Source organism: Buteo buteo, chromosome 8, assembly GCF_964188355.1.
Source record: "Buteo buteo chromosome 8, bButBut1.hap1.1, whole genome shotgun sequence".
NCBI lineage: Eukaryota > Metazoa > Chordata > Aves > Accipitriformes > Accipitridae > Buteo > Buteo buteo.
Window position 1 is genome coordinate 31,709,672 of NC_134178.1, and position 23,723 is coordinate 31,733,394.

The 23,723-nt window shown below is 41.3% G+C and overlaps 1 protein-coding gene across 1 annotated transcript; it reads left to right on the forward strand.

Annotated features, from left to right (window-relative positions):
- The first annotated feature begins 7,743 nt into the window (after nt 1-7,743).
- Nucleotides 7,744-22,896, forward strand: MAEL (maelstrom spermatogenic transposon silencer). The gene is made up of 12 exons (XM_075034011.1): nt 7,744-7,922; nt 8,648-8,734; nt 10,856-10,958; nt 12,906-13,061; nt 13,587-13,628; nt 14,521-14,648; nt 15,518-15,572; nt 16,173-16,314; nt 17,556-17,618; nt 18,499-18,631; nt 18,891-18,969; nt 19,782-22,896. The coding sequence occupies exons 1-12, from the start codon at nt 7,791-7,793 to the stop codon at nt 19,895-19,897; spliced, it is 1,236 nt and encodes a 411-aa protein (XP_074890112.1). The 5' UTR covers nt 7,744-7,790; the 3' UTR covers nt 19,898-22,896.
- The last annotated feature ends 827 nt before the right edge of the window (nt 22,897-23,723 follow it).

The window sequence follows — 23,723 nt, forward strand, 5'->3', positions numbered from 1 at the left end:
ATAATTCTTTGTTTATCCTTCCAGGGATCATACTGTTAGTCCTTTTGACATAGCATCACATGGGGAGCTCCTCTTTGGTGGATATCCCACTCTATCACCTACGTTATTAACTATTCCCTCAATCTTTGTATCATTTGCAATTATCTGTGATGACTGTATGTTTCCTTCAAAGGTACCAACAAATATCTAGTAGTGTGCAGCCAAGAAATGACCTAAGAAAGATCTTACTGAAAATATGCAATTACAATTCTTCATTTAAAATTACATTTTGAGACATCCTAAGCTGTTTTTACTGGGGACTGGATGGTCTCTATCATTGCATTTCCTTGATTTAGTGTTGTGTGGTCAAGTCACATGCCTCACATGTCTGAATACATTACCTTTAGTAACCACACTTAATATCTTTTTGATGCAATTACAAACCAATGTGACAGAATTTATTTTCTGCAAACCCATGATGATTGGCATTAATTACATTACTTTTCTTTAATTCATTATTGAAGCAACTCCTGTATCAGTGATTCTATTCTTTTGCCTGGGATCCCTGTCAGCCTGACAGGTCTATAATTACCCAGGTCATCCTACTTAGGGCCAGATCCAAAACAAGGCTTTGGAAAATTTTGGTACCTAACATTCAGAACCGCAATCTAAAAAGCCCTCATTCAGCAGCAACTTGAGACTGAAAGCATTTATGTACTGTCAAAGTTGACTACACACTTACAATTTTCTTTCTCTGCATGCCCAGGTAGTCCTGAGCACAAAGATGTCTAACAAGCTCCCAAGCTAAGGCTTACATATGTCTGGGTTGTTGCAGCCAGGTCCCTGTTTTCCACATGAAAACCTAGTCTTATCAGATATTAAGGATTTCCTGGTATTTGTCCAGGATAGTGGAATGATGTGGTGGTTTCACTGGAACCACGGCATTAAAGATATTTGAAATTTACAAATTTACGGCATAGAGGGGATGCAGCTGTACCACACATGGGCAGCTGGTTGCCACGTACCTTGCAACAGGTTTAGTGGTTCTGGGACGTGCTGGTCAGCAGGGTTACAGCACTTGCCCAGCAAGTCCCATGCATCCCACAACCCCATGACCTGCAGCCCTGCAACTCCCAGCACAAACGCTAATATTTCTGAAGAGCAGACGGAAGCATAGCACCTTTCACTTGAGTTCCCTCAGAAACCTGGAAGAAAGATGCTGATACTGTTACTAATTGGTCACTGATTTGTTATTGATTAGAGTTAATCATATTAATATTAATAGTAATATAGAGTTATAGGAAATATTTTAGTAAAATCATATTTAATTTTAATAGTTTAGCAAAATCGTATGTATGTTGTATTTTATATATCTAACCACCAACCAGTACCTGTTGTGAAATCCCCTGTATAGCCCTGTACCAAGGCCGGAGAAATTGACTAAAATCATCTAGTAGGAACATTGAGAACTTAGATAACAAGATAAAAGAAATTAAAATCTGATTATAAAAGAGTTTGGTTTGACTAAAAAGTAGAAAATTGTGAAGCACAAGTATGGGAGTGTTAAGTTTGAAATGTAGCCTTAGGAACTTAGGAGCTTGGAAAATGTATAATGTGTAACCATAAGAATTTAAGTATTGTTCAAAATCATTTAGCCACAGAAGTTTTGACAAAGATTGGTAGTCTTGTAGTGTTTGTTTTAAAGGCTAAGGAAACCGTTATGGACACCAGTTTGCTGCTTGGAAACACCTGAGAGGTCAAGAAGCGGACGAGTGAGGAAGACTACGAAAGACCACCAGAGGACTCTAGAAGACCACCAGAGACCTTTAGTGCGCCTGCGTGATGGACATTAACATATGCAAATAATTTCCTGGAAATCTGATGAATATGTAAATGACATCTTTGTAATCTTATGAATATGCATAAGTGAGATCAATATAAGGTGTATTGTTTTGGTTACAGGTGTGCATGGTTTGTGAGAGGACTTGCCCACGCACCCGGCTGTCAATAAAGAAGTGTCTGCTTATCTACACTAAATTGGTGTTGATAAGTTTTTATTCCGAGATTTCAGTAACAATACTACCTGTGAGGCCAGATCCAGAACATTCACAATAGATCTAACGCTCAGCAAACCCCTGCAAAGACAGGCAAGGGAAGAAGGTGGGGGGGATATGGCTTACCTTTTGTAAAAAGGCCTCCTGACTCCTAGGTGTTCAGAGTTACATCCTTAATCACACAGCTGAGATGAAAGGCACCCTCCACTTCTTTTGCAGTTGTGGCACTGTTCAGAAAGAAACCGAAGATTCATTAGGTCAAAAGGAGCGAGACCAAAAGAAAGCTGACAGCTATAGCTTACTGGTGAAATCATTTGCCTAGGGAAGGGGAAGGCTGCAGGTTCTCATCCCTGAAATGTTTATGTATTACATATGAAACAATAATAATTACCAGACTGGAAAGGCAAAGTTCCCACTTTGTATCACTCTCCAGGAAAACTGTAGGTTTAAAACCTCCATAACCAGGCTGAGAAAGACATCAGCTGTGGTATTATGTGATAAAAGCTTGTCTACACACCCACAAAGAAGTGCAGAGAGACAATGGCATGGGGGTAGCCTAAATAATACCCTGCCCTGGCTCCTCCCACACCCATCACAAGAGCCATCAGCCCATCAAAGGCCCATCTCCACAAGCCCAGATGAGCACAGAGACACAATGGCAGATGGGAACACAAATTAAGGACACAGAAGAAGGGAAAACCTGTCCAGGCCCCTGCCAGGGCTGTCCCAGGAAAGCCTCAGCCCCAGGGTGCAGGCATGAAGTCCATCAAGATGAGTCAAGACCACAGCAACTTTAGGAAGGAGGCGGGTTGCAGCCTACAGTTACAGGACACATTGTGGGATGCAAGGGAAGAGCATTTCAGGATTGCACAGGACTTCTTATGGGATGCTTAGGGGATGAATCAAAGGCAAAGAAAAGATCTATGTGATTTGGGAAGGAACAAGTTTGGGCAAATAGAGGGATAAGGGGATAGAAAGGGCCAGTTGTTTGTGAACAGTTTGCTGGGTGACGTGCTTATCTGCCATGCCCTGCACCTGCCTAGCACAGCCTGTTCCTATCTTCTTACTAATTTAAAACTCTTTTTCTGAGTGAAGGACTCTATTCTGAGTGTATGCATGTATATGGGGGGGTCTGAGTGCCAGCCTCTAGTCAAGCCATGTGTTGGAGAGCCCATGTGCCTGGGTGACTTCGGTCACGGCAACCCCATGTAATGCTACAGGCTTGGGGAAGAGTGGCTGGAAAGCTGCCCAGCAGAGAAAGACCTGGGGGTGCTGGTTAACAGCCGGCTGAATATGAGCCAGCAGTGTGCCCAGGTGGCCAAGAAGGCCAACAGCATCCTGGCCTGCATCAGAAATAGTGTGGCCAGCAGGAGCAGGGAGGTGGTTGTTCCCCTGTACTGGGCACTGGTGAGGCCGCACCTCGAGTCCTGTGTTCAGTTTTGGGCCCCTCACTACAGGAAAGACACTGAGGTGCTGGAGCATGTCCAGAGAAGGGCAACCAAGGTGGTGGTGAGGGGCCTGGAGCACAAGTCTTATGAGGAGCGGCTGAGGGAGCTGGGGCTGTTTAGTCTGGAGAAAAGGAGGCTAAGGGGAGACCTTATTGCTCTTTACAACTACCTGAAAGGAGGTTGTAGTGAGGTGGGTGCTGGTCTCTTCTGTCAGGTGGCTGGAGATAGGATGAGAGGAAATGGCTTCAAGTTGTGGCAGGGGAGATTTAGGTTAGATATTAGGGAAAATTTCTTTACTGAGAGGGTTATCAAACATTGGAATAGGCTGCCCAGGGAAGTGGTTGTGTCACCATCCCTGGAGGTGTTCAAAAAGCAAGTACAGGGGGTACTTCAGGACATGGTTTAGTGGGCATGGTTGATGGTTGGACTCGATGATCTTGAAGGTCTTTTCCAACCTAAATGATGCTATGATTCTATGTGACAGTGACTGGAGAGATAGGAGTGAGTCAACTTAAGTGCCAGCAATTGGAATAGGACTGCAGGTCGTAGGGGCCCCCATGTGTCCATGGGGCCAGCAGCTGGAGTGAGTTAGGGCCTGGGTGCCAGAAGCTGGGCTGGGACCACAGGCACTGTGTGCCTAGGTGCCAGCAGCTGGAGAGACCCCAGTGAGTGACAAGAACTGCCATCCACCAGAGTGGACCAGGGGTCAGAAGCCCTTATGTCAGCGGTGCCAGGGGGGGTGAGCATGCGAGTGTGTGTGTCAGTGTTAGTTATGATCAAGCAGGACTAGCTGGTGGGAAGGTGATGTGCCCTGAGAGCTGGGGAGTGAGGTGTGGATGGTGCACCTCTAATGGCGAAACCACAGGAGGAGCTGGCATGTTAGACTGGGAATACATGCTTGACCTCACTTCAGTTGGACCTGGGAGTGTGGAGCTGCGTCAGTCTCACCTCTCTTGGGCTGATGGATCTGGCCTGACATAAGCACCAAATATTTCACTTTGTGGGAGAGTGCTTCAGCCCCAGAGCAGCAGGTAAGAGGGTAGCAGCAGATGTAGTCACTGCCGTGTTTTTTAGAATAACTTGGTTCATTCTTTCCGATGAACAACCGTAAGACATACCTTGGAAAGATTATAGCCAGGAATGCTGAATGAATGAAAATACATTACTGGCAGAAAAGTTCCAGATGTTTTTTCTCTCTACATAGTACTAGGGCACATAGACCCTCTTTTGAGATACCTGACAAACGCCATGCATTGATGGGAAAGCACAGGTCCCTAATTCTGGAGCTGGGTTTCCAAGGCGAGGTACCTAAGAGTTGAGTGTTGGCATATCAAGTCATTTAATTGAATTAAGTGCATTAAAAGAGAAAAAGTAATATATAAATACTGGCACAACACTTGCTTTTATCTGCTGGAATGGCCCCAGTGCTACAAAAGTTATTTACAAATCAGTATAAATGGTCCAGAGAATGCCTTTGCCAGCTAAGTTAAACAGCAGACAATCGAAGAGTTAAAACATGAGTTCCTTCAGAGGCACTGGGCTCTCCTCAGGGCCCTGGGGAAGAATACTGATGACATGGTGCTCTGAAGATGACCTGTTCCCTGTTTGTTCTCTGCCCCCCACCCCACGTAAAAAAATTCTTTCTCTCTCCACCGCTTATGATTTTTATTTTCCAACCACACCTCTAGCCCTAAGAGAGCTATTAGTGGAGCCTTGTGTTTTTCAGTCGATGCATCATTATCTGAATTTCTTTAAAAGAAAGGCCTGCTAAAGGGTGGGTCCCAAAGCTGCACAAAAGAAGATGGTGTGAAGGAAAGTAAAACAAATGTGCACAGATGCACTCCTAGCAACAACTCTTCCAGTAATACAACAGTAAATACTCGCCTTTCTGCCTGAAAAACTAGACCCTGTGCAGAAGTTTGTATTTACAAGAAACAAGTTATTTCTTGCAGTCTCTCCTCAGAGATTTACCATTAAAGTATCAGAAACTAGACTGGAATATAAATGATTTTCTACAACAGTGAAAGTGACTTTAAAAACACTCACCTGTTCTCATTGAGTTTATATTATGATTTTATACATTTTAAACAATGTGATTGGCCCCTCCTGCATGTTTAACAGCAAATTCATTATGTGGTTCACAAACATAAACCAAACTGTTTTACTGGATTTGAGCAAGACAGAACAGCCTCCAGAAGACTAAACTGCACCAGCATTTTTTAACCCTCAGAGGAACCAGCCACCAGTGAGATGGAAGAGCAATCTGATCTGACCTTACCTGCCAGCACTTCCAGCAGTGACAAACATAATCAGCTAAGCCACAGATTTATGCCTAAACATCAGCTACCTCTTTTGGAGCTAAACAGATTTACACTACCTAACCAGAAGATGAAAAAAGAGGCTAGACTGAGGGGAAGAGGCAGTTTTCCAGTGATTTGGAAATGTGTGCTGTTTTATCACCTTTTTTATCCTCATGCCTAGGTTTACAGTAAATTCAAGAGAACTCTGGGATAGAGGATTGGAAAGAATCTTCCAAGTCAAGGCTACACCATTCATTTTTATCAAGATGGTCTGGGTAACTCCATGGAAGATGGCTGCGTGAGAAGCAGCATGCTAGCTCTTGCTCTGCTGCACTACGTAGTTTCTGCAGGAACTGCAACTGCATGCTGAAGGAGATCCCTCAAAAAAGACAAGGGGAACAGTGAGGAGTATGGGAGACATCACATGCCTGGGACAAGCAAAACCTGGCCAGAATTTAATCAGGGCCTATGCCAACATTGTCCCTTCAGTAACCTTGTCTCAGGTCAAACTTAGGGTCCTCTGTTCCAGGCAGGCAGATTTCACAATCTCTTGGTTGTATAACTGATTAAACTTTGTTTTAAAGCCCGTTGTGGTTATTGCCCTGCTAATTTCCTTTTTTTACTATGGCCAGTGGTTTTTGAGAGATCAATAGAAAGCTTAAAGGGGGAAGCAACTCATGCTGCTAATCAAGATGATGCAGATCAGATTGTTACCAGCCTTTATCTTATCTGAACTGTGACTCACTATGCCAACTTTCAGTGAAGGATGTGTTAATTATGTCAATGGGATAGATGAAAGGGAAAAAAAGGCCAACAAAAACCAACCCAAAACAACAAAAAGAGAGTCTGGACAGCAGCCTCAGTTTTGTATAGCACAAGGTCCCAAATTATTTTTAATAAGCAAGTTTGCCTTTCCAAGCACACGCATGCCCTCTCACCTCCTTTACTTTTCTGCCATATATCTCAAAAGCAAACCCAGGTCTCTTAACTGAAGTTGGTTGACCTCTTCCCCCACTCCTTCCTCCACCTCCTGGGCCCTTACCCCGTTATCTGTCACCCCTTATTCTCACCCAGGACCCCAGGTCCTGGTAGCGGTTTGAGCACTACTGGAAGCATCAGAGCAGGCACATCACCATGATCATCTTGTCTGACGGAGTACCAGCTCCTCAGGAGCTCACTGTCAGGGAGCAGCAGGAGCCAGGCTGCTCCAGGAGAGGAAAGCCGGGAGCCAAAGGGGGTTCACACAGGCTGCAGGGCAGGCACCTTGCCAGCCAGTGCCCAGCCCTACAGTGAGAAGCAGCAGGATGCCTGTTTTGGCCTAGATGAAGTAGCTGCAACCAGTAATAATGACCTCCGAATATTTTCAGAAGTCCCATGTACCAGTGGATGTATTTTGCATATGGAATTCCAGTTGGTCTCTTCTTCCTCCGTTCCTTTGTTCATACGTATGAACATATCTATTTGCGTAAATGAATGTAGTGACTCTTTGTAAGGATTTTTCTAAATGTAGTGTATGATGTTATTCAGAGTGAGAGGATATAGAGGAATATCACCCTTTTATTTTGAAAAATCAGTATCTTGCCATTTTATGAGGGTGGGGAGCCTGCATTTTGAATGTCTACGAGAACTTGGTGCAAACCATTGCTCCCACTGGGTATTTCTTAACTTTCAGCACCCAAGGAAAATTAAAAAAAACCCAAACGGCAAACAACCCTGCCACGCTCTCCTCAAGGCCAGTCTTGAGGCGACGGTTAAACCCGCGACGTGCCCGGCGCCCTTGACGAGGGCGGCCCAGCCCGCGGCTGACACCGGCGCCCAGGAGGACGGGCGACCGTTACCTGTAACGGTTATCCTCCCCTTGCCGCCAAAAGGCGAGGGCGGGCGCGTGCCCTGCCCCGCCCCGCCAGCAGCTTCTCAGGGAGCCCCGCCCCGGAGAGCCGGGCTGCCCGTCAGCGGGACGCGGCGGCGTGGCGCGGTGAGCCCGGGGCCAGGCGAGGTCGGCGGTCGCCATGGCGCACCGCAGGGGCTCCCTCCGCCCCTACTACTTCTTCGTGCGCGACCAGCTGCCCCAGCTGCAGGGGCGCGGGCTACCCGTGACCCGCGTGGTCGACGCCGTCCCCTACTGCTCCCAGGCGTGGGCGGTAAGGGGAAAGGCCCTCGCCCGCCCCTCGCCTCTCCGGCCTCCTGCGGGGGGGGGAACGGCTTCGGGTTACGGCAGCTTAATGGTGGGAAGGGCAGGGGGGAGGCTTGCGGCGCGGCCCTGCTCCAGCCGCAGCGTGCCGGGGCGGTGGGTTACACAGCAGCTCACCTGCCTTTTGCTGATGGGGAACCAGCACTTATCAGGTGGATCCGCGTGGTGCCCCTGTGCGGGCTGTGTGTGGGACAGAATGTCAGCGTGGCCTTTCTTGGAGGGTAAACTAGATGGCAGCTCAGTTGCCGTATGTTTAGGGTTCAAACGGGCATCTTGAGTGACCTCAGCTGGCTCTAGCTAAGAAGCACAAGCTATGCCGTCCTCCCTTCAGCTGTGGAGTGGTAGCTCTGGCTTGTGTGTGATGGGTAGCGGCATCCTTGGCTGGCAAGAGTAGTTTCAGAAGACCTTTTGTTTGTGGTGGGGCAGTGCTAGTTTGCCCTTGTCTGAAGATGCTTCAGAAGCATGTGCTCGCTATGTGTTTTGAATCAAGGCTTATGGCTTCGATAGGGAGAAAGCTACTGTTAGAGTCAATGTTAGCAGTTGGCAGTTCTTGCCAAGCGTTGATAATGTCCTTTGGAAATGCACAATTAATTTCTTACGTGGAGTTTGTTGGTTTGTGGGACTACTAGGATGAAGCAGTAAAAGCCTTTTTTTAACAATTCGCTTTCCTTCAAGTTGCTGACTAAGGAAGAAAAGATGGCATATACAGAGAAGGCTCGTAAGTGGAATGAAAATAAATGCTCTCAGAAGACAGTAAAAGAGGTAAATGCTGAGAAAGGAACACCCTTCAATGTAGCTAAATAAGAAGTGACGTAAGTGGTGTTGGGGTTTGGTCAGCTGTGATGCTGTGGAAGGTCACCTGCTTTCCATAGACTCCAACCTCTGGAGGTTATGGCTGCTGTGGTAGTCCATACTGTTATGAAGGTTATGCAGAAAATTGTTCTAGCTTGAATTGAAGGTGAGAATACTCTATACCATTTTAAACCAGCACAGCTTGTTCCTTTGGGCTCTTTTACCCAGTAAAATATAGTTCTCTAACAACTTAGTTTTATGTTTAACAATATTTTATAATGACTGACTTACAATGTTTTTATTTATAATACTGTAAATTGGTATGCTTTCTGGTCATAGGGTCATGTTGCTTTTGCTTCGTGGATGTCCTTAATTTAGGTGGCTCTTGTCTGGCAGCCTGAAACCACATCTTACGCACAGCTGATTTGGCATTCTCAGGTGGCTGTGTGGTGGACAAGGTCAATGAAATGTTGCAACCTATGCGCAAAAAGAATAATTACACATTATTTTTAGGTTGGTTTGATTGTGGAGAGAATAGTAATGCTATGGTAGAGGACAGAATCCCGCAATGTAGCAATAAGCAGGTTAAGCTGAATGTGGTTGTGGTCAGAAATAGTGCTAAACAGATCCCTTCTACTATTTACCATCTTGAAAGGGGGTGTGGGTGTGTCCTTTGTTGTGGTTTTTTTTTTTCCCCTCTTCTGTCTGTCTCTCTCTCTCCCAGCAGTTCCTTGAAGCATGGTTTGCTTTGGAGTTTGAGTTATGTGAGGTGTCAGAAAGCTTATTTTATTCCAGTCTTGGTTGACAGTGTAAAAACTTGTGTGTCAAAGCAAAGAGCCTGATTGAGTAAATGGATAACACTGCATTTACTTCTTCATCTCATATTACTAGATACAGACTATGAACTACGATTTACCGGTGAGGATAAATTTTAGGACTTTTAACTAGCAAAGCTGGATTAGTTAAATTAGTCAATATAGACTAGTAGGGAGATGTTAGGCAATGTTTTCTGACTTTGGGGGGCCTGCCTGTATGGGGAAGAACTGTTTAAAATGTGATAATCTTGTTATTTAGCAGGCTAGGGGTATGTAATTAATGAAACTCCATTTTCATATGTAAAGGAGAGCTACATGAAATGACAACTAGAGTCATAAATGGAGGCTTCTGTATTTCCTTCCACAAGGTGTAGCATTTTAGAAAGCTGTAATCAGGGAAAGGAATAATTGCTTTACCAAAAGAAAGAACATCATCCTTGTTGCCTGTCAGTGGAAATAGAGAAGTGTGTATATATGAGATTGATTGTGATCTCAATTTATTAATCACACCCCTGTACATGGACAACCACAGTTATTTTGTGTAGTGAAAGGTCGTGGTCATGTTTTGGAGATGACCTAAGCTTACTTGGATGGGACTAATTCCTCATTTTATTTTAAATAGTTTAAATTGATAACAAACTTTGGCTAAAATGGTAATCTGGAATTAGTGTACCTAGATGTGAATGTTATTCCCAATTTGGGTCTTGAATGATTGAATTCTGTAAGCCTGCCAGGTTTCTCTTCCTGTCTTCTTAAAAGCTTATTGTTCATGCATGGATTTGCAATGCTTAATGGGCATACACTCCCCTCTTACTTGCTCTATGCTGGAGCAATCTCGTGAGTTCCTTAAGGCTTTATCAGCTTTTCATGAATTTGATTCCTAGTCAAAGGCAACTGATAGGAGTGCCAAACTCTCATAAGGTTTATGGAAAAAATTTTGAAATTCCAATTTGAAAAGTTCCTCGCCTGTGACAAGTGGTTGAACCTAACAAAAATTTTTTAATTTTTTTTTTTTAATTGTGTTTTGTAAATTTAGCTGTAGTTCTCTCTAGTTGTAGCGAGTTGACCAAGGTATAAAGATACCTCTCTCTCTTTTTGTTAGAAGAGAACTCTTGCCTTCCTGGTCTGCAGGTACACAGGCACTTGTATATAAACTGCAGACTTGTTCCACCTAATCGTAACTGTTAGTGGATGTTATATAAGGAGGTGAAGGACTTTACTGGAGGTTAGTAGACTCTTTTGATATTTTTTTTTTTAACTTTCTCATCTTTTCCAGACGTGTAATCTGGCTCATCTGGTTCCTGCTTGTCTGACCACAAAGATGCCCAGTGTTACTTCTCTTCCAGATGCCCTTGCTATGTCTTGGAAGAATGATCAGGGTATAGTAATCTTAAAGCAGTTGATCCTGGTAGATAAAAGCTTGCCCTTTGTAGATATTCTCAATGCTACCTATACAAAGACTGTTTACTTCTTCCTAATAGCCATCTGTGTCAACTGTTTGTTTGTTTTAAACTAATGGTCTACTGCTGTAAAAAGGTCTTTTGTAGTACAGAAGGAAGTCTGTACAAATGTCCCTACCCAATAATTCTGTCCTCTGTTTTTTAGCTTGATGAGAGTATAGCCACTAATAGTTTCTTTACAATTATGTAGAGGTTTTTAAGAAAAAGGTAACTCTTCAACTCCTACCTTTATAATTTCCAAGGCCTAATCCAAGTTTAGTATGAAAGAACACTTGTACCAATTTTAAAGAGTAAAGAGTTGTTGGATATCAAAGTTCAAAACTTGTATGGTAGAGGCGTTAAATAAAATTATGACCTGGCCTCTTTGGGAGAATAAAAGAGGGAGTATGTACTTTGTCAGTGCCTTTATAACATCCTAGCTTGCTTCCTCACTGAAAGAAGTCTTGAAAACTAAACCTTTCTTATCTGTACCCTCTCTTCAAATGGATGTTTTAATTAGAACTGAGTAATGAACACATCTGTAATCTTTTCCCCAATGAACATTACATTATTCTGAAAAATGGTAAATAGTAGTGCTTACAAGCTAAGTCAAGCAGCCAGTTAATATAAGCTGTATCTGCTGTGTGGTTAAGTCTCAGCTCAACCCTTTACCTAACAAGCCTCTTGAACTATTTTCATGTTGTCATGGTTATGGAGGGGCAGGAAAGAGTAGCTCCATAAAAAGTGTAATACTTGTTAGCGTCCTCCGTGCCAGAGGTCATGCTCCCCTGTCATCGCGATGCAAATTTGATCAGATTGATCATGGTGGCTTGAGCTGACATGGTTGATCTTTAAACTGAATGAGAGGGGTAATGATAAAGGATAACAGGGTGCATTTTATGATGCTGTTCCTTAATATTTCTCAATAAAAGTCCTGTATAAATTTTTTCATAAGGAAAGCAGTTCAAACTCAGGTAGGAGAGGTATCTTTCCTATGACCCCGCAGCTTGTAGAGTTTAAGACCCATGTAAGAGAGCACCAGGATTCAAGATTAGGACAGCTGGTGTTTAATGCCATAAAGTCTGGCATACAGCATTGTTTCTGTGTAAAAACAGTTATACATCTGTATTATTTAGTAGAACAAGTAGGACTTTTTGATGAGGGGCAGAACTTAAGGGTAAGGATTAAACAGCTACCTTAAACTTCAACGAGAACATTATATGACATTCATGAAGACAAGGATTAAGGTGTATTGTGAAATATTTTTCATAGTTGGATGCTCTTTAAATTAGTAAACAATAAATTTATTTCTTAATGTTTGCCTTGCTTATTCTTGCCACCTTCTTTGGGAGCTAATTTAGTGGAGGAAAAGCAATCCTTTCAATTAGCGGACTTCTCAGGTCCTCTTACCCCGGAAGATTATTACCAGCTCATTTAACTTGTTTAAGTTACTGAATTGAGCTTGTGAGGCTGCTTTGCAATTACTGATATTTTTTTTTTCTAACCTTATTTTCCCAAAGGGTAGAGAGACTCATTATAAAAAAGAGTAGTAGTTCCTGTTGGATTCCAGGCCTCTTAACATTGGGGTTTGATTTTTTTTTTTAAATTGCTTTTATTTTGGATTTTTTTCGCCCTGATCTCTACACACAGTAGCATCTATGGAAGGTGTACCAGGACTGCCAATACAGCTGACTCTTGCCTCAGTATTAGTTACCTTGTCACCTCAGATACAGAGAAGGATCTGTGTGTTTTACTTGGTCATTACTCTACTTTACTCACTCGTGATAAAGTGCACCGAAGCTTTCACTGGATGAGATGAGGCCAGGATGCCTTGCTGTAACCTCTGGTGGCTCTTCTGAAAGTGTTGGGGTTTTCTTTTCCTTTCAGCTGTGGTTGCAGACATCTTCTACTTCCTGAACATTTACAGCCATGGCAAGCTGCCATCCCACTGTGAACAGCGCTTCCTTCCTTGTGAGATTGGGTGTGTCAAGTACTCCCTACAGGATGGCATAATGGCTGATTTCCATCACTTCATAGATCCAGGTGAGTTCCAAGGAAGGGAGACAGAAAGTAGTTAATTTTGCTTTGGGGTAAGAGGGAGGCTTTCTAGTGTCACTTACTACTGCACTGTCCCGATTACATTTCTGGTATTAAGTCAAGTTTATTTCTTTGACTATAAGTGGTTGGACTTCTTAAAATATCGGAGAAGTGCTGATTGTTTCTGAAGAGATGGACTTAAGCGTCAGAACTGCATGAAGCTTCAAAGAGGGTAGAATAAATCCAGGAGAACCTTCAGATGTTTGTGCTTTACATTTCATGCTAATGAATGTTTTCTTGATTGGACCTAAACACACACAGTATACAATATATTTTGTTTTTAAAAATGCATATAACTGAAAATAACTTTTTCAAAAATAGTTGTGGCAGTTGTACAAGGCCATAAGGGAAGATGAAGCTGTTCCTTTTTGTACATGAAACTATAGTGTATAGTTGAGAGTTAAGGATTTGTCATTGTGGATGTCGGATGATGATTGTTCTTTTTCTCCCACCTACCCTGCTCTTCTGCAGAAGTACCACCACGTGGTTTTCGGTACCACTGCCAGGCTGCTAGTGAGTATCAACGGAGGAAAAGAACGATATGCAAAGGTGTACAGTTTTAGACTCAGCTTATCTGATCTGTATCCAAATGTTTTGTAAGTCTACAGGTTCTCCATCTGGGAACTTGTCAAGTTTTGAAGAGAAAGGAGTGACAGCAGCTTGTCTCAGTCACCTTTTATGTTTCTTGTACCCACAAATGGCAGAGCACTTCACCCAAAATGGTTTTGTCAATGGCAGAGTTATCTGTATTCTGTCTTTCTATTTTAATTCAATAATAACTGCAGTATGTTCTTCTGAAATGGGACAACTTTGTATGGCTTTAAATGCTTTCAAGCCCACCTGAGCAGAGTATCCTTCCCTTGATAGTCCTTGCGTGTATCTTCAGCATGAAGTGCTAATTCATGACAGGGTAACTCAGAGACCCTAGTTTGTATTTAAAAGTCGTAAGTGTTTTGCAGTTTTACAGGCATCAATAAAGTTAAAGCATTTATACAGTTGTTGTGTCTGGCTTGGCCTGCCTTGTTTCCCTTGTGACTCTTAAGTAGTGTTTATAGATTCCAGTTTGTTTCTATTAGGACACTTCCTCCCCTTGTGTACAGAGGGAACAAACTTGACCTATGTTTTCCTATGTCAAATACTTAGATAATGGCCGGTTAAAAGGGGTAAGTGTGTGTGTGTTTGCACGCAGCCCAGACCTGCCAGTCTTCTGCTGACAGAAGCAAGGTTTTGATAGCTTAATCACCAGACACTGCCTGTAGAGAAGAGTTGTATGTGTTTGTGTGTATACATATATGTATATAAAAAGATACAAGGGAGGGGGAAACTGTATCATTTAAGGAAAGAGGACTTAACCATAACTTGGTGGTTTTTTTTTTCTGCCCCCTCTCCCCCCCCCCCCCCTTAGGTGATGCCACTCATAAAATCCCTATATCTGGATTTCATCTTTCACGTACTTGTTACGCAGTTGTCTTAAAGGAACTTCTTGAGTTTGTCCAGCCAGCCAGAGGTGTTTGGCCTCACTTTTACTGCAGGGTATGGCCAAGGTCGAAGTAAGATGCTCTAAATCAAAACCTCTAATTTAACTTCTGTTAGGTGACTAAGGAGATACTACACTCTAAAACCTGATCAGTGTGCAAATGAGTGGGAAAAGACACCAAAGTTTTCCAGTTCTGTGCAGGAAGAAATGGCCCCTAGAAGCTAACCTTTTTATAAAGCAGAGACCTAATTTTCTGCCTTCTTATTTTCAGCCTGCACTTCTGGCTCTAGTCTACTGACGAACATTTCGCTTGGTCTCTGACAGTGTTTTGACTTAGGTTGAGGGCTTTTAAGATTGACTTAAATTGCTTGTGCTGAATAATAGTCACACAATTCTGCTTTTCTAAGGGATTTTTTTACATTTTTATGACTCTTGCCCCATGAGAATACTGTAAATCTTAATTTTTGCTCAAGTTTCATTTGCCAATGAGCAAAACAAAACAATAGGATTCAGAGGCATTTAAGCTTCATGACAGCTATACTACATTTCAAGTCCCTTTGAGCCTAATGTTAATCCTTAAAAAGATGGGGAGAGTCAAGATTTTGGGCTCCATCCATAAATATAGGGCTTTGAAGAAATATGCATGAAAAAAATATCTCTGACCACTTAATGGAGATACCTGTAGTATGGATTAACCTTTAACCTGTCCCCAAACATTAGTCTAGAATTTCTCCTGGGGTTTGGTTGGAAAGCCTCTGTGGCATTTTGTTCCTCTTGAGTATAATTTTCAGGAAGTGTACATTCAGTCCCACAGCCAATGAATTTTGTTTTGGAGGTGACTTTTTCAGACCCAGTTAGTAGTCTTGCAGATGTCAGAATTACATATTGTACTACTTCAATCTGACTGAAATTTTCATTCCTCTAGTCTAATGACAGATTCCGAATTAAATGGTGTCTCGATCGAATGGCTAGCATAACAGGTAGGAAATGGATAATTTGTGGCCTTCCCCCGCACCACTGCCTCCCCTCCCCCCAGGAAAAAAGGGTTATGTAATCATGGACAGCTGTATTTGTCTGAAAATCTTCGGGTCTCAAAGGTTTCATAAAAGTTGGTACTGACAGCTAGAACTACTTTGCGTGCTTCTCCCTCTTCTTTTCCTCCCCATTAGTGACAGTAAACCAGCAGCATTATCAGCTAACTGGCTAATGAGCGCATCTGTAGAATAGCATGCACTGTTTCTTGCTCAGCCAGTTAAAGGAGCACTGGAGGCAGTGACATTACTGTGAAGGTGGGTGTATGGTAACACACAGGAAAACTAATAGCTTCTGAGGAGAGATGGTCCGCAAGTAGGATACATGATTACTGAGGTGGAGAAAATCATGGGAATATGGAACAACACACTTTGCTAGGAAGCCAGGTTTTATTAAAATCACTGGTGGAATAACTCGTTAAGGTTTACAAGAGCTTCGATGCTCTGGTAAGAGGCTGGACAATGAACAGGGACTGGCTAAGAAGTGAGCTGCGCAGAATATTGACTGACACTCTTGTTCTCCTGACCTGGATTTTCTCTGAGCTACAGGCATTGAGAGCCATCTGGAGCTTCTTGATGTAGAAGACCTGGTAATAGAACTGTACAGGAAGAAATACCAAAAGGAGCCATCCAAGACTTGGGTGTGTAGAGAAATGGATGTCTTCCTGTGGGATTTCTCCAGTAACACCAGGTATGTTGAGTTCTTTGTGGAAACGTGTATTAGCCTGATGTGTCTTGGTACCCTGCATACAGCTTGTATGCTGCTAGCCTAGAATGTTCTGCAAGCCTTCTAATAAAAAATGCTTCCTGTCATGTTGTGAGTACAACTGGAAATGAAAAATATTTTCCCAAAAGAAGTATAAAGACAGATGGCTTTTTAATGCTGAGTTTGAGGCCTAATTTAAAGGTGGGGGTAAAAGGTGGGAATAAAATATGTTGTGATATTTAACTGGAAATCATAGAAGTGAGAAGATTCAGCCTCTCTTAGAAGTGTTATTTGGAGAGGACCTGGCTGTTATACATCAAATGCCTCACGCTGCTACTGTGATGAGGGACATGGTATGTTTGCCAGTGGTATAAATCAAGTTCTCAAGCATAAGCGTTAAGCTAGATCCTATCTTTTTTTTTATTCCAGAATGAATGTTCTTTATTACACATCTGGAATCCTATTTACTTTGTAGGACTTTTTCCCTTTTTTTTTTCTTTTTTTTTTTTTCCTATGTGTCTTGAATGGTAAAGCTTTTCCTGCTTTCAGATTCTTCTGTGTTTCTACAAAGAAGTGGTATGTAGCTTGTGGTGTGGCGGGGGAATATTTAGTGGTGATGCAGTTAACTTAGAAATATACTTTTAACTTTTCCTCTGCTACTGTTTTCAGTAAGAACCAATAATTTGATCTTAAATTTTAGTAGATCTTAAAAAAAACAAACCTGGGAAGTCTGCTTACTTATAGTATGGATTTTAAGGTCCATTGGGATAATCAATGTCACTTTTTATAGTCAGGCAGTTTTCACTTATGAGTATCTTCACACTAGAGGGAGACCTTAACAAGAATGGAAAAATGTAGTTTAAAGTACACATTTGGAGAGGAAAGTGGAGATGCTTATACTAAGAGGAACTATTTCACATTAATGGGAAATTTCAAATTGTTACCTTTAAATTCCATTTGTCTCTTAGGATTCTTTTTTATTCCTTGCCCCGACCTCAGCATGAAGCAGGTTGCCTGTTAAGCATGCCTTTTAACTCTGCATAAACCACTTAGAGCTTAGTTATTGAACGCTGGTACTCTGTGAAATGTTAAAGGTGCTGTATGGTCACTGAGACAAAAGATAATATCTTTAATATTTGTTCCTGTTCCTTCTGACCAGACCAAGTATTCATGTTGATTAACAATGTAGATGCTTCTGAAATAAGCCTGAACTTCATTTTCTGTAGGTGCAAGTGGCATGAAGAGAATGATATACTCTGCTGTGCTTTGGCATCCTGTAAGAAAATTGCGTGAGTATTGCTAAGGAGTTATCTCCAGTATGATGACTCTCTATTTTGTTATAGATGCATGTTTTTGGCTCTGGCTTCTCTTGACTGCCTGGAGTGCTGTAGTTCCAGATCTTGAGTTTTATTTATTCCGTCCACCCCCAAGAGTTTGTTCTATTTGTAACTTCCATTGTTGTTCATATGGCTTAGCAGTATACTGTAAGTCTTATCACAGAAATTATGTTACATCTAAGTGCTAGTAATGTCCATCACTCTATAGTCATCCTTTCACTACCTCTGCTTACTATTGGAGAGTTGAGAGACGTGTTAATTACATTAGAATTCACTGTTTTTCCCCGAGAGGTTTAGTATACCTGTATTTGGTGAGAAATTCTCGGCACATTCTAGTATATCTCTACTTTGGAAACTGTTATACTGCCTTACATATAACGTAGATACATAAGGTTCTGTAATCTTTTTGGCGTGGAGAAAGGGAAAGTAAGTAGTTGGGAAACAAGGAAGTGCCATTTAAGATATCAGTCAGTAGCACTTAGAGAGATAATGAATAGTCTTTCATTCAAAAAAACTCTTGTTGTGTACTGCTATGCCTTGCAAAAAAAAAGTTGCTTTTCACACTTCTAAGTGGTTGCATTTGATAGTGTGGGGAAATAGTTTTTTGGTTTCATGTGTAGTTGTAGAATAGGCTGGTGGTCTTGGAAGGATGCAGGGTAACTATTTAGCTGCTGCAGTAATGTCTTTCTGCCCTCTGACATATGCTCTGTGCATCTCAGTCTGTGGTTGCTTTTGTTTGCCAGTTGAAGAACTAAAAATGCTGTGCTTCCATATATGAGCATTACAGCCCTCTTAGCCAAACTTTTCTTGTTTTCTTTTTTTCTCGGTCAAGTTATTGCATCAGTAAATGTTTAGCTAGTGTGTATGGAGTCTCACTGACAGCAGCTCACCTACCTCTTCAAGACTCCAATTATGGTGAAAGCACAAGTACCAAGATGGTGATACTGGATACTGGACGTTTTCAGGTCAGATTCTTTAAACTGGTATCCTCTTTTATTGCTAGTTAACTTCAGTGTTCAAACTTGCCAATTTCAGGTTAGCTGTTTTTTCTTTGGATGATGTCTTTTGTGACATATATTAGGCAGACTGATGAAAGAGAAATAATCACTAGCTGGGTCACTTCCTGTGAGCTTTTGACCATAATTCATAGGTTTAATGGATAGTTGTGTATACTGCGTTTTAGAAGACACATATGTTATTTTGAATGTTTATTTCTTCATACAGAAGATGAAGCCTGAGGGTTCTGGATGTGACAGACATTTTGCTTCTCCAAGTCAGGATCAAGAGTTAGTCCCTTCTAATTGTGAGTTTGAAACTTTCACATTTGTAAGGGGAAAAAGGTATTTAAACTTAATCCAGTTGCTGCTTCTTCAAATTTCTGGGCTTAGATGTTGCCTGTCAGTGGCATAAAGCCACTAAACAGCTCTGCATGAGCTGTGCTTATTCCTGCATGTGAATTTCACTCAATTTCTGAAGACCTAAGCATAAAGCTGCCCTTTTCTTACTGGACATAATCTTATGGTCAAAAAGGTCTATCAAAATTTAGTTTTTCTTATAAATGTTGCTCTCTGATTTATATCCCCTTATTCTTCTGCTACTTCAAGTCCATTCTCATATGCTTAGGTGCTTTGAGGCAGGGCCATCTGTAAAATACTCTCCTTGCTCTTAAGTCATTATATGTGCAGACTCAGCTGGTACTTGTTGCAAGTATTCTATTACAACTCAGTTCATAAAGACTGCTCATTTAAAGTCATCTTTTTGGAGACAAAATTTTTTTAATAGAAGGCATGTGAGCTCAGTTCATCTGGGCAGTTCATGGCTAATCTTTGGAGGAACAGAATCAAGTTTGCAAGACAAATAACTCTAAGAATTCTGAGTTTGCAGCTTATTTTCTTGCATATAAAATACATGCTGAATTAAACTCTGAAACTGTTCCAGTTGTAAATCATGAGATCTTACGGTCTTGGTGTTTATAGAGGACACATCCCCTATCTCTGACTTTATATATTAGAGCTATTGAATAGGCTCAGCTCCACAGCATATGATGAACAATTCCATTAACTTATACAAGCTTTAAAGGCTGTTTTGATTTGCAAGCTTTGTTTAATTTAATAGGTGATTCTCCATGTGGTGTGAAGACTTCCCTTTATGGAACAAGTACCATGCGAGGAAGAGGAATTACTCGATTGCTGAAAAGTGCATCTGATCTATCCAAGTCTTTCAGTAATTGAAAATCTTTTCTACATGCAGGACAGCTATAAATTCTAATTTTCCTTGTTTCCCTAAGATAACCAGCAGTTTCTTCAGGCTGCAGTTTTTCATCTTACATGCAACCCTTGACAGTTCAATTTCTTGTTAGAACGATAAAACTGTTGACTGGATTTAAAGATGACGAAAATCTTGCTTATTCTCTACAGGAAGACTTATTTTGAAGGGACCTGACAGTTGCATCCTCTCTTTAAAAACACATGACATACTAGTTCTGTTTCTTAATGGATGGAGTGCAAATTCAAGATTGATTAGTCAATATCCTTGGATTAGAATAATTATTTAGTGACCAGTGTGACTTTAAACACGTGCTTCATTTCTTCTTTAATAACTTCCTTCCTCTCTTCTGCATGTGGAAGATAGAATCTCAGTGTATAAGTCTCTCCCAAAAAATGATGGGGGGTAGCACTGAAGGTATGAAGAGCTGCACTGGGAGAATTAAAGGTATAACAGTCTCGAAGGTTTGCTATAATCTGTTAGTTCTAGCCATGAAGAATTTGAGTGGTCATTCAAGGCAAAAAAAGCAGACTTTCTATGAAATGTCTTGGAAGAAATGTGGTGGCAAATTTATCCATCTATTAATGTTCTTTTAGAGGCACAGGTTATATACGTGAGGAACAAATACAACATAGATTTTTTTTTTTTTTTCCCTTGCATCAGTTTTCTGTTTAAAAAATGATGTGCCTCAAACTTAGAGACAGAAGAGGAGCGTAGGTGTTATGGGGTTTTTTTGGAAGGAATATCAAATTCAAACTGGTACTTTAATCTGCACATATAATTTCACAAGTTTAGTCAGGCTGGGTAGATACCAGTCATAATTATTTGAGGGCACATAAAAACTGGGAGACTGTCTGATGTATCACTAGGAAGTTGGATGTTCTGTTTTATGGAGGTACAAGTCTTGGACTAGTCCCCAAAAAGTTGTCTGTTGTCTGAGCCTCGTCCGTAGTCCATGTGTCTTTAAGCAAACTTATTTCTAAGAGCTTATTTTTTTTAAATTGTTTCTACATTTTGTTCCAACAGAGGTCCAGTTGTGAAATACTATTTCCATAGCAACTAACTGTGAGAAGATATTTATTTTGTTCCTTGTAGGAACTGAAGCTCAAAATTAGGTCGTTCATTCTTTTGGATAATAGGAAACAAAACCCCAAACCAACCAAACAAAACCCAACCAAAATAAGAGGTCAACACATTTATGAATAAACTTGAGCATGCTGATCAGTATGTCAAAAAAGGCCAGTCACTGGTTTAGTTGGAAGCCTATTACAGTTGTTGTAAGGCCAGTTGAGGCCCTTCATCCAGTATTGCAGGATCACTGAACCATTTTGATGCCTCTTACCTAGCAGTTTGCTTATATGACTGAATTTTCTTGAATTATTCAGTATAATTCAGACAATAAACCTCTAAGACTGAGATTTACCAATGAAGCATCTGGGAATGTTGTAGCAGACTAAGAGTGTCTGTTTAGTAGTGGTAAAGGCTTCTCTGCATTGGAATAGAGTTGTTGAAGTTTTAAGTTTTGTAATTTGACAGCCATTGCTGCACTGACTTTCAAAACATACAGAACTGTAATCTTTGAATTATTTTCAGAGGTCAGTGTTGCAATAAAAGTTTCATGTTTCAGTGCTTAAGAAGAAGAGAATTCATTGTTATTAAAATATTTATTTGGTATCAGTGTAAGTACACAAACCAAAGAGCATTTGTTACCATGCTTAAGGTATTATACATCTTCAAGACTGAGATAAATAATCTGAGCAGAAATGGAGAAAATAGAGTTAAGGTTCCATGGCATGACTATACCTTACCACCTGTAACTTAAAATGGTACATAAGCTGTATAAGACCTAGTTATACGCTGTAGGCAATGGGCTGTTAACTAGGGCAGTATCTGTCTTGCTGTAATAACAACCTGTGGCATTTTTTGTAGTGAAAATTGTAATATCTACCTAATGAGAATGAGTACACTAACTTGATGCAGCCCATTTAATACTATTATTCTTCATATATTGAGGGGGATCCCTAACAGCTGTTGGGAGGACGATAGAAAATTCTTTCATTTTGGAGCTCTGCTTCCCTGACTGTTTTGCAACTTGAAACTCCATTTGATTTCTTGAAAAATAAATTCTGCTTAATAAGCACAATACAGTAATGCTTCTCTCCTTTAATGGAAAAGTAAAGATGAGGGAAAGGTGGTGACTTACAACCTTAGCACACTTCTTAAGTGTGCAAGGAATAGTACTGGTAAGGTACAAACTGTGGGTCAAAATTGGAACACAATCCTCCCCACTTGCATGACAAAATTCTCAAGGGGAAATGAAACCAAGTAAAGGCAGAATGGCTCTTGAGCAGAGCTTGAGTGATGTAGCTTTAAACTTCAGTGGTGTAGCTTTAAACATGTGCTTTTCACATGGTAAAAAGTAACAGTATCTTAATACTTTCTGCATATGGGTGTATAGGTACCATACAAACTGAACTGTCTAAAGAGTTGTTTTTGTAAAGGAGACATCTAACAGATTCTATTAGACCTGACTTCCTGTCCTCCTGTTAGTGTAGCTTACTCAGTCCCATGACAGTAATGGGTAAAAGTCATCCTGGTTTTCCATACACGTTAGAAAGTTAATAGGTATTTTTGCTCTTGTTACATGAATAGTACATGAATTGTTGAATTGGGCATTACTACTCTCTACTATAAAGGTTTTGGCTAGGAGAACAGTTGTCTGAGGGTCATGTCACCACAGTCCATTGTGTTTTCAACTTTGCTGATCTAGTCTGACATCAGTATATTAACCTGTAATTACATACTCTTTTACGTTCTATTCAAAGAGTATATAACTGATATTGAAAAACAAAGCATGTTCATGTAGAGTAAGCAGCAGTTACTGCTTCCATGTAGCAGAAACTATGAATTTGACTGTTACTTGTGCATTTCTGGCTTGTGCATCTTCTTTCAATAAACTGTAGAAACCAGGTATACAGAAGAAGTTCCTGTTGACCCCTGTCTCTGCTCCAGCTAAGAATATCCTTATCAATACCTTGTATTCTGCTTTAGCAGAAATGTTCTCTTAGATATATACTGTAGATACAGCAATACCTGGGTTTGATGTCTAATTTAATTTGAAATTTATTTTGGAAGGCTGATCTCACTAGTAAAGATTGAGGCAAAGAAGGCATTCAGTCCCTTGACCTTCTCTTTGTCCTTCATGACCAGGTCCCCATTCCCATTCAGATGCATCCACAGAAGTCCTTCTTGTTGCCCTTCGTGTGCTTCACCCGATTTACTTCGGGTAGGCTTTGGCTTTCCTAACACCATACCTGCTACTCACACAGCATCTGTGTTTGTCCCAGATCACTTGTCCCTGCTGCTACCTCCTGTATGTTTCCTCTTTATGTCTGAGTTTTGTCAGGAGCTCTTTGGTCAACATCTGCTTGTTTTCCTGTTTATCTTGGAGGAGGTGATACTTGAAAAATCAACAGGCTCGCCTGGACCTCTCTTCAGGACCATGTGCCACAGGACTCTTCCAAGCAGATCTCCAAACAAGGCCAAAGACTGCTTTCCTGAGGTCCAGGGTTGTGATCCTGCTGTTTGCTTTTTTCCTTCCTCTTAGGATCCCAAACTCTGCTCTCATGGTTAGTGAAGTTAAGTTTGTCCTCCAGCCTTTGCATCCCTGACCGGTTTCTTGTTTTGTAAGTATGAGGTCCAGCAAAGAGCGCCTCCCCTCCTTGGCTCCTCAATCACTTGTATCAGGAGTGTTGGGCTTCTTCCAGTTGTCTGAAGAAGGCCTTGTGTACT

Excerpts from the sequence above, each read along its gene's own strand:
- MAEL (XM_075034011.1), top strand. The coding sequence starts at position 7,791 with ATGGCGCACCGCAGGGGCTCCCTCCGCCCCTACTACTTCTTCGTGCGC. Across the intron at positions 13,629-14,520 it reads GTACCACTGCCAGGCTGCTA|GTGATGCCACTCATAAAATC; the intron begins GTGAGTATCAAC and ends CCCCCCCCTTAG. Across the intron at positions 16,315-17,555 it reads GATTTCTCCAGTAACACCAG|GTGCAAGTGGCATGAAGAGA; the intron begins GTATGTTGAGTT and ends CATTTTCTGTAG.